The following is a 16434-nucleotide window of genomic DNA, read 5'->3' on the forward strand; positions in this document are numbered from 1 at the left end:
CCACCTTTCTCTTTTTTCGATTGTACTGCATTTGCACCCGCCTTTCGCAGACCAAAGCTTGAGACTATCCTTTTGTTGATATTTGTTCGTCGGTCCTCTTCTCTCTTTGGTTGCCCCCCTATCATTGGCTTGTCTTTTCCCAAGCAGGTGCCGATCCTGGCTTGAAAGAATAATCGTCTGTATTGATTTCTGAATATCCAAAGCTCACACTGTCTTAGTCTCCACTCCACACTATCAGCATTCCCCTCGATTCTAAGAGCGTCTTTCTCTGGCATACCTTTTGAAGAGACTTCAACGACCATGGCCGCGTCCTCAGTCCAGAACCCTGCAGCTGTTACCGAGTCTAAAACCTCTAAGAAGAAGAAGGCCAAGGCTGAGCGTACAGAGTCACCTGCTCCGACCCACGTTGCCACCTCCGAAAAGGATGTCTCTGTCAGCCCAGCAGATGCCACTGGCGAGGAGCTTTCCGAGCCTGCTTACCTTCGTGAGATAGCCAAGTATGCAGATCCCCCAGAGCCTGTTTGTTTTTGCGGGGAAGCGTAGTGCTAACCATGTTGCAGGAACATTCGCAACGTCAACAAGAAGATTGTAAGTCCCGATAATCCGTGACAACCCACGGCTGATTCTTTCGCAACACGGTAAATGCTAACCTTGAACGCAGACCAACGCTTCCAAGACTGACGGTCTTATTTTCGAGAACAAGGACAAGACCCTGGAGGAGCTTGTGGCCCTCAAGATAATCAATGCGGATCAAAAGGCGCAGCACCTGAAGAAGCCCGCCCTTCTGGCCCAACTGGCTCAGTTGGAGGAGCAGTATGCCCAGCTCAAGAAGATTGACTCGGACTACCGCCTGCGCCTGGTTACCGACAAGGCCGAGGTCACCAAGACGCTTACCCAGAAGTTCGAGAAGGAGAAGGCCGGGGCCGTTCTCGCAGCCACGGAGACGGCCGCCGCCGATGCTGAGAAGCACCTCCAAGATTCCCTTCTGACCATCTCACAGTTTCTTCGCCTGGCTGCGGCTCGCCGTGCAGACGACCAGAACTCACAACTGGACGAGAACCTTGCTCTGGAGGGCGTGCTTCTGCAGGTGTACTCTGGCGACGAGAACGGCGTTGCCACCATGCTGAAGCTCGTGCAAGGCGTGGAAGAGACAACAAAGAGCGTGACCAGCGACCCTCTGCAGACTACTTGTAAGTGCTTCGCTGTGGCTTGCTCGTTACCATTGGTCAAAGCTAGAATCTTAACAATGCGAAGATGCCCAGGTCAAGGCTGTCGCGGCCGCCCATGCCATTCCGCTGTACCAGGCCGAGCCTGTCGAGGAGGTCGTTGCCGAAGAGACCCACGAAGTCCAGTCTGACCCGACCATTGCACATGCTAGCCTGACCGAAATCGAGGCTGGCGAGGACGCTTCCCTGGCAGAGGTCGCACAGCTGACCAACGGCGATGCCAGCCACAGCCAGGCTGTCGAGGCTCCCGGGCACATTGCCAACGCGGACGTGGATGACAGCGCTGCCAATGCTGCGGGTGAGAGCCAGTGGGACACAAGCGCCAACCAGTCCAAGGACTTGAGCATGTCCCAGGAGTGGGTCGAGGTGCCCCGGGACCCGGCGGAGACGGAGACCGGCCTGGAGGCAACGCCAGAAGAAGGAGGCAACAAGCAGTCCTGGGCCGACGAGCAGCCCGAGAACCCGCCTGAGCCGGTGAACACTGCGCCTGCGGTAGCACAGGCCGACCCCAACGACGGTTTCCACCAGGTGCAGCGGCACAACCGTGGCCGCAGCGAGCGGGACAACAACTGGCGTGGCCGTGGTGGTGGCTTCCGTGGTGGTCGCGGTCGTGGTGGTGACGGCCGTGGTCGTGGCCGTGGCCGCGGTGGTAACGGTGGTGGCAACGGCAATTTTGGGTACCGCGGCCCTCGCCGGACTGAGGAGGCATCTTAAAGCAGTCCATTTGGGATGGACCAGTGCCGTGGATTGTCTGAGCCCTTGGATGCGTTGTTTGATTGCGAAGCATCGAGGGTGCAGTGCCACGGCCGCTCTGACCTGAAAGAGAGGGCAGCTCAAGGCAGAGCCTTCCTTTGACTGTCCTTTCCCACCAACTTATTTCCCTTTAGGAAGCACCCGTTTCCAACTTTCCAGATCTTTTTCGGCTTCTGCCCAGAGCTAGGTGGCCGGGACAAGTCCTGCGCAACGCTCGCCCATGGTTGGGAGAAGAAACGAAGATGGAAGGGGTCATTGTTTATCTGACCTGGTAGGGATGTGAATTTTGTAACTATAATCATATTGTGGCATATCTTGGAAGCTTAGGAGGAAGGGTGGAGTCCCAATTTTATAGGCATGGAGGGTACGGACTGGAAGCCGGGGTGCATTCTGAACGTCTTCTATTCTGCATGGCGGCCAACGGGGCACATCAACGACATAAACGGCGAGGGAAAAGGAAAACAAAATAAAACAAGAGATTCCACAAGTCCAAGGCCTTGGCGAGACTGAATGCTTGTACGTGGGGCAATGCGAAGCTGTGGCAGCACGAGCTGCTTGTGGCACTCTTGTGACTCTACAGGACGGCAGACAACACGGGACGACGGCTGCAACCAGATCTGTCTGAATGTATGGATGAGTCAGTGGCCGTCAGTCGCGCGTATAAGTGAATGAATGCAAAGGAACGAAAGTATCTAAACCGGCAGTCGTGCCTTTCGCCTTACTGCATTTACCATTGCCTCTACACTTACTGTAATTCTGACCGACATCGACGCCGTCCTGGAGAGAATCGCTCCAATAAGCTCCGATCATGTCCTTGTTGCTTCCAGCCTGTGGTGTAAGTATTTTGCATCTCGCCCGCTTTCCACAGCCGTCCCTAATTTCGCGCTTGTATGGACACCAGGCTCGCTGTATTGGCAATACCTCCTGGACAGCATGTCCGGCCACTGACGCGACTACTTGCCTCTGCGCCGTGGTTGGCACCTCTTCCTCTGTTGTCTTGCAGGCCGTCCAGTCTTGCCTTGCGCACTGCTCGACAACCGACGCTATAGGTGAGACAGACATGTTTGGAAGGCAAATTTACCCTGTCTTTACGCTGACATGCCAGCCAGTGACCCTGTACACACTCGTCCAGATGTGCCCTTCCGCCTGGCCGCACCGCTCACGCAAAGCGTCTCTTCTGGCGCTTTTTGCTATCCAGGCTCCGGCGTTGGCGTGTCTGCTGCTGCGGCTGTGGGTGCGGCGTCAACAGTTGCAGAGGGCAGACGACTATCTCACAATGGTGGTGGCAGCACGTATTCCCCTTGCCATGTCTCTTCTCTCCTTTCTGGGAGGTCGATACTGACAGCTAGCCTAGCCTCTGTTTGTGGCCTTTCTCATCACCGGGCAATACGGTATGCGGTCTTGGATCTGTCCACAATGATACAAATGATGCGTTGCCTGACACAGGCTTCTAGCCGCAGTGGTCGGGTTCGGTGTCGACATCTGGACCCTGTCGCCAGGTGCCATTGAAAAAGCCTTGCTGGTAGGTTGGGAGTTTTGGGAGGGAGGGTGGAAAGAGGGATAACAGTAAATCGGAAGGAGAATATATGCTGACATGCAGGCCTTTTACATTGCTGAGATCCTGTACCTGGTCATTCTCACACTGGCTCGACTGTCGGTATTGTGCCTGTATCTGCACCTTTTTGCACCACTCCGGACTTCCTGCAGAGGCGGCGACAGCCGTGGAGAGGACGGCACTGGAAATGTTGGCTTGAACATGGACGCCGCCCCAGCGACGTCTCCCTCATGGGGTCGCTGCGGCTTCCAGATTGCGGCGCTGGCTATTGCGGTCTGGCTGGTCATTGCAGGCACCGTTTTCCTGTTTCTGGACGTCTTCCAGTGCTGGCCAGTCGACACTGTCTGGCGGTTTGATTTTCTGTCGTCTTCTTCGCCTCCGTCTCCGCGCTGCCTTCCCGTCGGCACCGTCGCCTGTGCCGCTGCCGCCTGTGGCATTGCCCAAGACGCGGTCATTCTCGTGCTGCCGCTTCCAGAACTGGTGCAGTTATGGCGGCGGCTGCCGTCGGCACCGGCACCGGTGGCAACAGCCACGACGGCGGTCATGTTCAGCCTTAGCGTGGTCGTGCTGGCCACCAGCGCCGTGCGGCTGCGATTCCTCGTGCGCTTTGGCCGGTCGGCCAACCCAACGTGGGACGACACCGACAGCCTGGTGTGGTCCGGGGTCGAGGTGTCGGCGACGGTGGTGGTGGCGAGCGTGCCTGCAATCCGGGCAGCTGTGCGGCAGTGGTGGAAGAGGAGGGGGGGCGGCGGCCCTGGTGAGTAGAAGGACGTGAAGAAGCAAGAATAAGATGAGATCTGAACAGTGGTGTCCTAGGCTGGAAAGGGAAGACTGAAGACGAGGAAGACCAAAAGGAATCAAACAGCTCAAACAGCTCAAACAGCCCAATAGCTCAGCTTAACAGCTCAGTCTTAACACACTTTGCCGCCGCTCGCCGATCTTCCAAGCAGCATGCAGATTGCCCAATCAGGGTCAAGAGACGTTGTGATAACATGGATATACGGATGCCATACTCCGTATCAGCGCTTGCTTTCATACTGAGATGCGCGAAATACTACCGATGACGTACGAACCAACCAGTGAGGAAGGAGCACGACCCTCCCACTCCTTCCCCTCGTTTTCCAACGCACGCATCTTATATTGCCTAATTATGGGGCAGCTAAGAACTGCAGCAATTCCACTCGTGCCAGGCTGAGATATTTATTTCACCATCCCGACTGACCTCACCAAACCCCTTGATTTCAACTTCTCCTTCCAGGCCCCCCACACCCTAGCTATTTGGCTGCATCTTATCTCTTGGCGCCAAAGAAGTTTGAGAGGGCCGTACGGAGTAAAGACGCGGCGTTTTTTTTCGTCTGTAGATCCGTCGCTAGAATGTGGAACTGACTAGCCGTTCGACGTAATGCTCGTCCTTTCCATGCTCGATCTCCGTCTGTTAATCCGTCCATAACTGCGTACATACGAGGGGTGGGGGCTACAGAACGGCGAGCTCGTGGGAGGGCACGGGGAGCTGCAAGGGGAAAACCCGCACATCTCTTATCCAGTTCCAATGACGAGAGACTTAGCAAAACATAGGATGTAATACAAAGGTCAAATCTCACTCCCGCAGTCAATGGCAGACGTAAGACGGGGAAGTCGGGGGTGGCAACACGGGGTCAACAGGCATTGTGCTGTTTTATTTACTGCGGTTCTTCTCTATTGGAACTCCTCCGCTATTCTCGTCCGAGCAAGCAGCTGATACACATCCGGACCTTGCCAGAACAGGCGAATCGTTCGACAGTGTCTTGGGGGAAATGTCGCGCATGGCGTCAGACGGAGACGCAAGCAGGAGATTGGTGTCTTGATGGCACGAATGTCGCTCAGCAACTGCGACGTTGTCGAGGCAGGTCGTGAAACAACGGCCGTGCATGACAAAGTTATCTTAGCCTTTGCGGGGACCCCGTTTGCGAGGGAAAAGGCGAGTGGTGGCAGGTGACAGAGCTGCTGCGATAATCGGAGCCTTGGTGAGTTGGTGCGGCTTCTCCGTGTGGAGAATGCCAAAGACAAGAGGGTCAAGAGGAAAAAAAAGGGCAGGCGAGAATTTCCAGGAACAGCCCACGAAGCGGAAACGGAGCAGAGGTAGTCGCCCTTTTGGGACGCTTGGCCAGCGACTTGAGCCAATCAGACAGCCGAACTTACACTCTGGCCTGGCCTTGTCCTTTCTTTTACTCAATTCTCAAGTGTACGCGAAACCGGTCCATCCAACAGCGAGCCACCGAATGCGCGCGACTCATATCGAGGGCGTGCCCGCCCGGGCTCTGCCTGTCCACCTTGGCTTTTGCCTAAGCATGAGGAGAAGGGTGGTGGTGATTCAGAAGAGGCCGGCGCCGAGCTCCGAAAAAGGGAGCTTCCCTGGGGAAAATGATCGCCCACGCTCCAGGACGCATGAGCAGACCGTGAATGGGAGCGTAGTGGGCGGCTGCCGTGTGTTGCAATTTCTTGCTGGCAAGTCTTTTGCAGACCGATTCCTCGCCTTTATTGTGCTCAATGTGTCCTCAATCCCCAAGGCTTCGTAGCCTGGCAGGGCAGCCGCCCTCCCGAAACGGCTCTCTGTTCTTCGCTGGCGAGCCATTTTGCAGCGTGGTTTGGCCTGCTGTCGCCTAGCGCGTCACTGGACCTGAGCGATTCCGGCGCAGCGCCTCTTCTAATTAGTGGCCTACTGCTCTGCTTTCAGCCCCGGGCCCTGCATCTCGCCGCGGGGCCATTAGCTCCCTTCCGTTTGTCGCCACCACCGGCAGCTCTCGAGAGAGAGTCTTGAGAGTCTTGCCACAATAACCCCCCACCCCACCACTTCCGTCGTCGCAGCCAGGCCAGAGTTCCGGCTCGCCTCTCATGCCATGCATTGGCAGGACGTCGCCGAAGCAGGAGGCTAGCTGGCCGCGCGCGAGAAAAGCGTTCTTTTCTGCACTCGCCGTTACACTTTGTTGGCGCAACCATGTTGGTAGCTCAAAACGGCTTTCATTCGCCTGGGAGCTAGCTTTATCGTAGATAAGTATAAGACTGATCCCTCTCCCTCGTCCTGACTCACGCTCCCACTTCTTGTATCTCTTCCTGCTCATCTGCGCATCCCTTCTTCCTTCTCGCTTATTCTGTTCCCATCTTCAACCCTCACCAAATCATCAAAATGTCCAACGTCCCGAGCGAGCCTGAGTTTGAACAGGCCTACAACGGTAAGAGAATATGTGTGATAGATTGGCGAGCTAGAGTGGTGGGAATTGCTGCTGATTCTCTCCAGAGCTTGTCAGCACCCTGGAGAACAGCACGCTGTTCCAGAAGAGCCCCGAGTACCGCATCGCCCTCAAGGTCGCCTCCATCCCCGAACGCATCATCCAGTTCCGTGTCGTGTGGGAGAACGACAAGGGCGAGCTGCAGGTGAACCGTGGCTACCGCGTCCAGTTCAACTCGGCCCTCGGCCCCTACAAGGGCGGCCTGCGCTTCCACCCCAGCGTGAACCTGTCCATGTAAGGAATGGAACGGCAGGTTGTGTGTCCTGGACATTGTCTGACATCTTTGCGGCACAGCCTCAAGTTCCTCGGCTTCGAGCAGGTCTTCAAGAATGCCCTCACCGGCTGTAAGTTGGCTCTCTGTCTTCCTCATTCTGTCTGTTTCACTCGCTGACATGATCTAGTGAGCATGGGTGGTGGCAAGGGTGGTGCCGACTTCGACCCTAAGGGCAAGAGTGACGGCGAGATCCGCCGCTTCTGTGTGGCTTTTATGCGCGAGCTGTCCCGCCACATCGGCGCCGACACCGACGTGCCGGCTGGCGACATTGGGGTGTCTGGCCGCGAGATCGGTTGGCTGTTTGGCACCTACCGGGCGGCCCGCAACAAGTTTGAGGGCGTGCTGACCGGCAAGGGCCTCGCCTGGGGCGGCAGCCTGATCCGCCCCGAAGCCACCGGCTACGGCCTCGTATACTACGTCGGTCACATGCTGCAGTACGCCGGCGCGGGTGACTTCAAGGGCAAGCGCGTGGCCGTTTCCGGCTCCGGCAATGTGGCCCAGTACGCGGTCTTGAAGCTGATCGAGCTCGGCGCCACGGTTGTCTCGGTGTCCGACTCCAAGGGCGCCATCGTGGCCAAGGAGGGCAGCTCCGTCACGGCTGCCGATATCGCCACCATTGCCGACCTCAAGGTCGCCCGCAAGGCCCTGACTGAATTCAGCGTCGAGGACCGCTTCACCTATCTCGAGGGCGCCCGCCCGTGGGTCCACGTCGGCAAGATCGACATCGCCCTTCCGTGTGCGACCCAGAACGAGGTCAGCGGCGAGGAGGCCAAGGCCTTGCTGGCTGCTGGCGCCAAATTCGTCGCCGAGGGCTCCAACATGGGCTGCACCCAGGACGCTATCGACGTCTTCGAGGCCGACCGCAAAGCCAAGAAGACCGCCGCTGTCTGGTACGCGCCCGGCAAGGCCTCCAACTGCGGCGGCGTCGCCGTCAGCGGCCTCGAGATGGCCCAGAACAGCCAGCGCCTCAGCTGGGCCGAGGAGGAGGTCGACAACAAGCTCAAGGACATTATGAAGAACGCGTTCGAGAACGGCCTGAACACGGCCAAAGAGTACGTCGAGGCTGCCGACGGCGAGCTCCCGTCGCTGGTCGCCGGCTCCAACATTGCCGGCTTCGTCAAGGTCGCTCGTGCTATGCACGACCAGGGCGACTGGTGGTCCACGCAGTAAGCAGCTTTGGGAACGGAAAATGGGGGAAACGGGAATGACGATATACCCTGAAGGGGGCAAACCAGTGACGATTGTTTTTTTATCATTTTCTCAATGCATCTGCTAGCGAACTTTCTTGAAAACCCAACAGGGCTGACTAGGTCTTTTTTTTTTCTTCGAAGTGAGTGTGATTGCCGTAAGCTGACCAATAATGTGGTGATCTCATGTCATCTCTCGACTGTCTAAGCCCATACAGCCATTGTCCAATTAGCCCCAAGAGGATCACATTATCGGGGCGGCCTAAAACAAAAGGTTGCTTACAAGTACGAGTACGAGTGCTTGCTGCTCTTTGATCAGACGGTTCGGCACTCTGCATCTTTTTGACTGTGCCGTGCAGTTTGCCACCTCCTTTCTGTCACACGCCAATAGTATGCATTCTTCCGTGAGATTTAGGGCTGTGGCGGCTGAACGGTTTATTTGCGGCGTAAAAGCCGATAGTCAGACTAACGTCAGCCTTTAGAGCAAAACGAGAAGGATTAGACCAGGGAAACTGCGCCTTTGGCAGATGCTCCTTCCCGATGGGTAATAGTCAGCAGCTGCAGGGAAAGATTGGTCACAACATCTCTTCATTCCATTTTCAAGAACCCCGGATGTATCGGTAGTTCGCATAACAGCCACACCATCCACCCTTACGATGTACTCGCTAAGAATCTTGTCGAACACGAGGTGACCAGTTGGTTTCGCTCTGCAGGCTACTTGCACGCACAAATTAAGATAAGATACATGGCGCTTTCGATCGTTCCGTAACATGCCTCTCGATACTCCGTACAGAGTACGATTGCGAGTACTCGTACAGCGGAGGCAGGATCTGCAGCAGAGCAAGCATGCGCCTCTGTCTCGTGCTTTGTCCAATCAAGAGAGAGTCCACTATTCCTATAATGGCAGACGGCAGGAGTCTTGACCAAAAAAAGCGTCCCTCCGTGTCCAGATGGAGAAAAGAATGGATCGTCATCGGGATGAGATGCAGGATAAGCAAGTGTTGACGGGATACGGCGAACACTCAATGGCCCACTCACCTATCCTTGATTGAACAAAGAAGCGCAGCATGGGTCTGAGTACCCAAATCTCCCCCTTACTCTGGTCAAGTTCAGCTGCCCGCAGCATGTACAGGCTCCACGTCGGTATGGCATTGTCCTGTACCCTGTACGGAGTACCAACTCAAATCTCCGCATGGGAGTACGATGTACAGCTTTGGGCACCGCACGGGCACTGCTGTGTGACGCCGCCCACGAGGGAAGATCTTCGGCGACTGGATCACTCTCTCATTGTCTCGGGACCCGGAAATTATCCACGGCCTAATGCGCAATGGGCATCCTTCCAGAAATTCGGGGTATTTTGCTCATATGGCATAGGTGTCTTGCATGCAAAATACAATTGTTTGTACGAGATTCGACAGAGCTGCAACCCCTAGCCGATGGGGCTTGTCTTGATCGTCAGAGCAAGCTTACGACTTGGGCACAATGATTAATATTCCACCCTGCATTTTCGGACGAAGCGAGCGGGATCATGGACGGAGCCCAGCTGAGATGGCTTAGCGCACGCACCATCCCGTCATACGCGGTCCGCTAAGGCTGCACAGATGGAACAATGGCGTTGTCCGTTGCTTTGCTCTGCCGTCTCTCCCGCCGCAGAGAAAGCCACTCTTCCTCGGCCTTCAGGTCTAGACATGTGCGAGGGGGCACAGCCTTTGAACGCCCCTCTGACGAGAGAACGGTCTCTCTGTCTCTCACATCGTTATGGGAGAGACATGCGAAGTATCTTACACGGATTGACCCCGATGTCACCCTAACCCCTGTTTCCACACAGACTTTTCAGGCCACTAGCCAATAGGGTCATCATATTATCCCTATTGTAGTGTTCAGCCTCATTACCAGCTTTGTCAGGACGGGGAAGGGATATCGGCTCGCGTGGTGTAGTCGTGCTCACAAAAGCAGAAGGACCACAACGATGCAACCACAAGCCTTCCCAGCTAACCCAAAGTGGTAGCAAATATGCTGCTCCTTTGCTTGAACTGTCGTCCGACAGGGCCGGATCAGCCTTGGCTAACTGAAGCCAGCATGTGTGAGAGTGAAGCCGCGCGAGCACCGGACAAAGCCCTGGTCTCAAAGAGATGTGCTCGGAACAAGCGGGAGACGTGTACATGGCTTTAAGAGCGTGGGAGGTCCCCCTCCTGCCGGTCATTCCATTCTTACATATTCCATTCTGTGTGAAAACAAGACCGAGCCTCTCATACATCTTTTGCTACCGAGTAAGGCAGCAGTGCACATTGTTCTTGGTCTTTTCTTCTCCAGAGCGTCTCCTTATTCACATCATCACAATGTCGGTGGAACAGCTCGGTGTTTCTGCAGACATGCCGAACCATGGTCAGCTACGGTTTGGCCAGGTGCAGAAAGACAATGGCACTGATAATGCCTATGCCCACACCCTCAGCGGCAGTCTACAATTGCCTACTACAATGTCAATCCGAGCAATGCACACAAAGAAGAGCTCCCTTGAGGATGAGGGATCAAGCTCGGTCCCAGCGCTGAGCTCGTCGACCACTGACTCTTCCTCGGACTCTGATTTATCCTCGGCCGACACAATATATACCACAAACAAGTCCAAGAACAAGGTCACAGGGATATGGCCGGCACCATCTACCGACTCGTCCAGCAATACGGACGGTTCGGATACCAAAAAGTACCCGCGGATTAGCCGGGCAGTTGAGTTAATGCGAAGCTCGTACGACTGTGTTGTCATTGGTTCTGGCTATGGCGGCGGTGTTGCTGCCTCACGCATGGCACGTGCCGGGCAGAGTGTCTGCCTGCTGGAGCTGGGCAAAGAACGGTGGCCTGGAGAGTATCCCTCCAGCACACTGGACTCATTCAAGGACCTGCACTGCTCTGGCGATCTGGCGCCGTCTTCCTTGGGTGGCGTGGATGTCAGCACCGGTCAGCCGACCGGAATGTACCATTTGATCTTTGGACAAGGACAAAATGCGGTTGTGGCTAATGGTACGTTCAGCAAAGGTGTTAGTCGGAAGAGCGCTCTTTTTGCTAATAATATTCTCGAACATTTGCAGGCCTTGGAGGCACCAGTCTGATCAATGCGAACGTATTCTTGCGTGCCGACCCAGATACAATGGCGATGAAAGCATGGCCGAAAGAGCTGCGCAAAGAAAACGCGCTGGACGAATGTAAGATGCGACTGGCTTGTTTCCGTACCATTTGCATCACATATTCTCTTGGCTAACTAAAGTACGATAGACTATGACAGGGTGGAGAGTGTGCTCGAGCCTGAGGCATACCCAGATGACTGGCCGACACTTCCTAAGCTAGAGCTGTTGAAGAAGCAGGCTTCCGCTCTCCAGATGGAGGACAAGTTCAGCAAAGTCAAGCAGACGACGCGGTTCCGAAACGGCCCCAACAGCTGCGGCGTGGAAATGACGGCCTCTTCTCTCACAGGCCAAGACTGCACTGGATTGAACGACGGGTCCAAGACGACGACTCTGGTCACGTATCTGGCGGATGCTTGGAATTGGGGTGCCGAGATGTTCTGCGAGTGCGAAGTACGCTACGTCGAGAAGGTCACAGATGAGCGCGGCGGCTACCGCGTCTATTTTGCCTGGCACGGACGCAACCGCGGACGCTTCAAGGCGGACATGTACAGCGATCTCATGTGGGTGTACGCGCGCGATGCCGTGTTCCTGGGAGCTGGCTCCCTCGGCACGACGGAGATCCTGCTGCGCAGCAAAGCCATGGGCCTGGGACTCAGCGACAAGGTGGGCCAGGACATGAGTGGAAATGGAGACATGCTGGCGTTTGGGTACAACACGGACCAGACGGTCGATGCGATGGGTCGGGAAAAGCCATTGCCGTACCGTCCGATCGGACCGACAATTACCGGCGTGATCGACAACAGAGACGGGCACAAAAACCCTTTGGACGGGTATGTGATTGAAGAAGGTGCGGTGCCTCACGCACTCGCGGGCCTGCTGCAGACCATGATCGAGCTGATGCCAGGTTCGGTGGCGTCCAAGCACACCTCTGTGATGGAGCGTGCGCGGGAAAGTCTTGCCAGCGTGGGCAGCCAGCTGCTAGGCCCATACTTCCGTGACGGGGCGGTGGAAAGGACGCAAATTTATCTGGTGATGTCCCACGACAGTAACCAGGCGGTGCTGTGCCTCCGTGACGACAAGCCGGTGCTCGAGTTTTTGGGTGTCGGCCGCAGCGAACATGTCAAACACATCAATGGCGTCCTCGCCAAGGCGACGGAAGCAGTAGGCGGCACGCTTGTGGGCAGTCCATTCTCTGCGCTGATGGGACAGGAGATCACGGTTCACCCGATTGGGTAAGTTGATTGCTTGATCCTGGAGGAGGAGAAGCAGGATCCGATGGCTAACAAAGCAGGGGTGCATCCATGGCACCAGACGGCAGTGGAGTCTCGGGAGCGACGGATCATATGGGCCGACTGTTTGCAGGAAACGGCAGCGATGTGCACGATGGTCTGATCGTGACGGATGGCGCGGCTATCCCGACGGCACTGGGTGTCAACCCGCTGGCGACGATTGCGGCTCTCGCTGAGCGGTCGGTGCAGCAGTATGCAACATCGCGAGGGCTGCAGATTCGGACAGAGAAGAACGGGGTCCTGAATCTCTTCGGCAAGCCGGCACACCAAGCCGATGACTACAACAACAGCCACAAGGCCTTCTCGACCGCTTACGAACAGGCTCAGGAACAGGAAGATGCCGACGAGGAGAAACAGACGAAGGTGGCAGACGGGATTATCAGGCGGGCAGAGTCAGAGGACGCCAGTGGGTTTGGATTCACGGAGGTCATGTCTGGCTTCCTCCACAGCGGCGACATCAGCGGCAGCATGGCGACAGACGAGAGGCAGGCATACGAGCTGGGCTACCGGACGGGCAAGAGCCTGTGCGAGAGCGCACGGTTCTTCCTGACGGTGCAGAGCTTCGACACGGAGGAGATGGTCAGCAGCACCGGCCACGAGGCAATGCTGACGGGAACATTTGTGTGCCCGACACTGCGCGGATCGCCGTTCATGGTGCAGCGCGGCGTCTTCCGGCTGTTTGCGGTCGACAGCAGGGCGCCGGGGACGCGCAACCTGACATACGACTTTGACCTGCACGGCACGGACGGACGGACGCTGCACTTCCACGGCTACAAGGTGGTGGACGCATCGGTGGCGCTGGCGCCGCTGCAGTTCTGGCGGGCGACAACGACGCTCTTCGTGACGGTGACGAAGGAGGAGGTGGTGGTGGCCAAGGGGATGATGCACATTGGAGCAGCAGAGTTTGCGTCCGAAGTGATGACGATGACGCCGACAGGAAGTCGACTGCTGCAACGGCTGGCGAGCACGAACAGCTTCCTGTCATACTTTGCACGACAGTCACTGGGGCTGCTTCTCGGACCGCTGGCACGGCTGCAATATCCAAAAGCGACAGTGACGGGATTCAGCAACGATACGACACCGACGCGAGTGTGGACAGACATCCGGGCGTCTGACGGCGTGCACACGCGCATGTGCATGTGGGAGCCACTAGCAGCGTACGTGCCTCGCGGAGCAGACGGACAGGCCGGCGTGGTGCACAACCTGTTCATGGTGCCGGGAGCGGCGGTGGACCAGCAGATCTTTGCGACGCCAACGATCCCGTTCAACGCGGTCAACTACTTCAACCGGGCAGGCTATCGCGTGTTTGTGACGGTGCCGCGGATTGGACAGGTGAAGGAGGCCGAGAAGGGCTGGACGACATATGATGCACGACTGGACATCCGGGCGTGTTTGGAGCACATCCGGCGCGAGTACGGTGGTGGAAAGACGGGGGGGGACGAGACGGGACAGCCGAGCCCGATATACACGATTGCCCACTGCATGGGATCAGTGGCTTTGTCAACAGGACTCCTGGACGGAACGATCCCGGCGTCCTGGCTGCTGGGCCTGAGCTGCTCGCAGGTCTTCATGAACCCGATCTGGGCGACGTCGAACATGGCCAAGGCGCGAGCAGGACCGGTGCCGATGGACCGAGTCTACCGGCTGCTCGCAGGGCCGTGGTTCAGCTGCTCGACCAGTACCGAGGACTCGTTGGTGCAGCGGACACTCAACCAGGCGCTACGGCTGATCAGCGCGAGCCGGCGGGCGGAAACGTGCAGCAGCGCGTCCTGCCACCGGGTCAGCCTCGTCTTTGGGCGGTGCTGGAACCATGCGAACATGAACGAGGCGACGCACCGGCAGATCGATCGCTTCTTCGGCGGCGTGCATATGCGCATGTTGCAGCTGCTGATGCGCCAAGGCAGCCAAGGTCACGTGATGACCAATGCGCCCTACTTTGCTATTCTCGACACGCCCGCCAACGTGGCCCGGCTGCGTGGCCTGCCAATCTTCCTGTTTGTCGGCAGTGACAACGTGGTGCTGTCGCCGCTGGCGACCGAGACGACGTACGAGGTGTTGTGCGATACGTTTGGCGGCGACGCGGCCGAGGCGCAGTACGGCCGCCGTGTCATTCCGGGCTACGGCCATCTTGACTGCTGGATGGGGCGTCAGGCCTGGCGCGACGTGTATCCGGTCGTGCGCGCCGAGGTCGACCGGGTCGTGCACGGGGATGGCTACCGCTTCCGGGAGCCGGACGCGACTGTCTGTCGGTTTACGCGGATGATGGAGGCGGGTGAATTGTAAGCTGGGTAAAGTCTGTATTGCGGGTTTGGGTTGGATGGTTTTCTTATTCTGGGTATTGAATATCGGAGTTGTGGAAGTTTTGGTTGTTTTAAAGAGGCTTTCTAACTATTCTGGATGCTGGTGATCCATTTGAAAAACTGCATTTAAATATTATCTACAAGTCACGTGGGCCCGCGGCGTTACGTCTTGAGGTCTGACGCGCAATCGTGCCACGCCTCCCCTCCACATTGTTCACAATTAGCATCACATTTCCTTTACAACAACACTCCAGCGCCCGGCTCCGCCTTCGCCACCAGGCATCTTTAGAAGGAACCTAGATTTCCCTGGAGAAATGCATCTCTCAACGGCCACTCGAATCTAAGCCAAGGCCCGATTCTACTGCATCGTCCAGCATTCAAACGGCCTGCCAGAAACAGGCCGTACGACTCACAACTGATCAGGTATACATACGAGTATGTTATCACTGAAGAGTCGCATGACAACTTCTTGCGAGCCGTTTTCAAGTTTCTAGATGTTCGAAGGGGCAATACTTGATCCGAAAGAAATCGGTGACTTGGCGGAGCTTTTTTGTACATTGTTGACTGCTTGATGGATTGTTCGACTTCTTACACTACTTTGTCTTATCTCGCTGATCGAGAAAGCCAAGAGATCCGATTCGACTGGGTCTAAATGATTTGCGACGGACGGACACCGGTGTATTTATTCTGGGATTTGGAACATGGGGAGCGTCAATGCGGGGATGGTGAACCCGCCCGCGACTGAGACATGCTTGCCGCTTGACTGCGCTCATGTAATTTTTTTCGCCTTGGGATCCTTCGATGCCACGGACGCAGTCCAGACTCGGAACAATGCCATCATATGGTTCGCTTTGCATCGATACTTTCCAGAGCTGCGGGGCAAGCTGTCAGGCCGAGGCTTCGCCAAGCCTGCCGGGCAGACCAACTACGATTGCCCAAAAGACGTTACAGAGGGCTGGACGGGGACGCTGAGATCCATGGAGTACTTTCTTCGACAGAGAGAATATTCCGGTTGAGAGCATCCGCTGACGAGCGTGAGAGTTCTTGCGTGATATAAAAATGTCAATTCGTCGGGAAACATGTTTCTGCTTCTCATTAACAAGCACACCACGATCGCATCCTTGCACGTACCTGCAACAGATTCTAAGAGTTTAAAAAGAGTTGCTATTCGGACTAGACTTTATGTTGATCAGACTGATTATAAGAAAATTGTGACAGGGTAAGATACATCAGATACATCTTTCGTCTTTACCGCCTCCATTTTCAATCAACCAATATCTCCCTGCCTAGAAACTCTTTCCGACGTAGGTTGTGAACACTACATATTACATTCCTCCAACGACACAGGAGTACTCCGTAGGTTGTACGCCGTTGTTCTGCCGGGGGTAACCAAAGCGCGTTTTTTGTCGCAATGACGGGGGTGCTTGCCTGAATCCAGCTTCAATGTCGATAGTACGACACTGGT

General features: G+C 56.2%; 4 protein-coding genes across 4 annotated transcripts; all 4 read left to right on the top strand.

Moving 5' to 3' along the window:
- Positions 1-300: 300 nt before the first annotated feature.
- CMQ_4150 (uncharacterized protein) lies at positions 301-1940 on the top strand (the record flags this gene model as incomplete). The annotated part of the gene is made up of 4 exons (XM_014320088.1): positions 301-497; positions 561-588; positions 662-1190; positions 1255-1940. The coding sequence occupies 4 exons, from the start codon at positions 301-303 to the stop codon at positions 1938-1940; spliced, it is 1440 nt and encodes a 479-aa protein (XP_014175563.1).
- A 1137-nt stretch (positions 1941-3077) lies between these two features.
- Positions 3078-4299, top strand: CMQ_4132 (uncharacterized protein; the record flags this gene model as incomplete). Its single annotated transcript, XM_014320070.1, has 3 exons — positions 3078-3271; positions 3426-3501; positions 3580-4299. 3 exons carry the CDS (start codon positions 3078-3080, stop codon positions 4297-4299), a joined length of 990 nt encoding a protein of 329 aa, XP_014175545.1.
- Positions 4300-6697: 2398 nt separating this feature from the next.
- On the top strand, positions 6698-8244 carry CMQ_3367 (NADP-specific glutamate dehydrogenase; the record flags this gene model as incomplete). The annotated part of the gene is made up of 4 exons (XM_014319305.1): positions 6698-6743; positions 6809-7034; positions 7095-7144; positions 7202-8244. 4 exons carry the CDS (start codon positions 6698-6700, stop codon positions 8242-8244), a joined length of 1365 nt encoding a protein of 454 aa, XP_014174780.1.
- A 2356-nt stretch (positions 8245-10600) lies between these two features.
- CMQ_3861 (glucose-methanol-choline oxidoreductase) lies at positions 10601-14952 on the top strand (the record flags this gene model as incomplete). Its single annotated transcript, XM_014319799.1, has 4 exons — positions 10601-11276; positions 11345-11458; positions 11529-12612; positions 12672-14952. 4 exons carry the CDS (start codon positions 10601-10603, stop codon positions 14950-14952), a joined length of 4155 nt encoding a protein of 1384 aa, XP_014175274.1.
- Between the last annotated feature and the right edge of the window lie 1482 nt (positions 14953-16434).

This window comes from Grosmannia clavigera (assembly GCF_000143105.1).
Source record: "Grosmannia clavigera kw1407 unplaced genomic scaffold GCSC_113, whole genome shotgun sequence".
In the NCBI taxonomy this organism is placed as follows: Eukaryota; Fungi; Ascomycota; class Sordariomycetes; order Ophiostomatales; family Ophiostomataceae; genus Leptographium; species Leptographium clavigerum.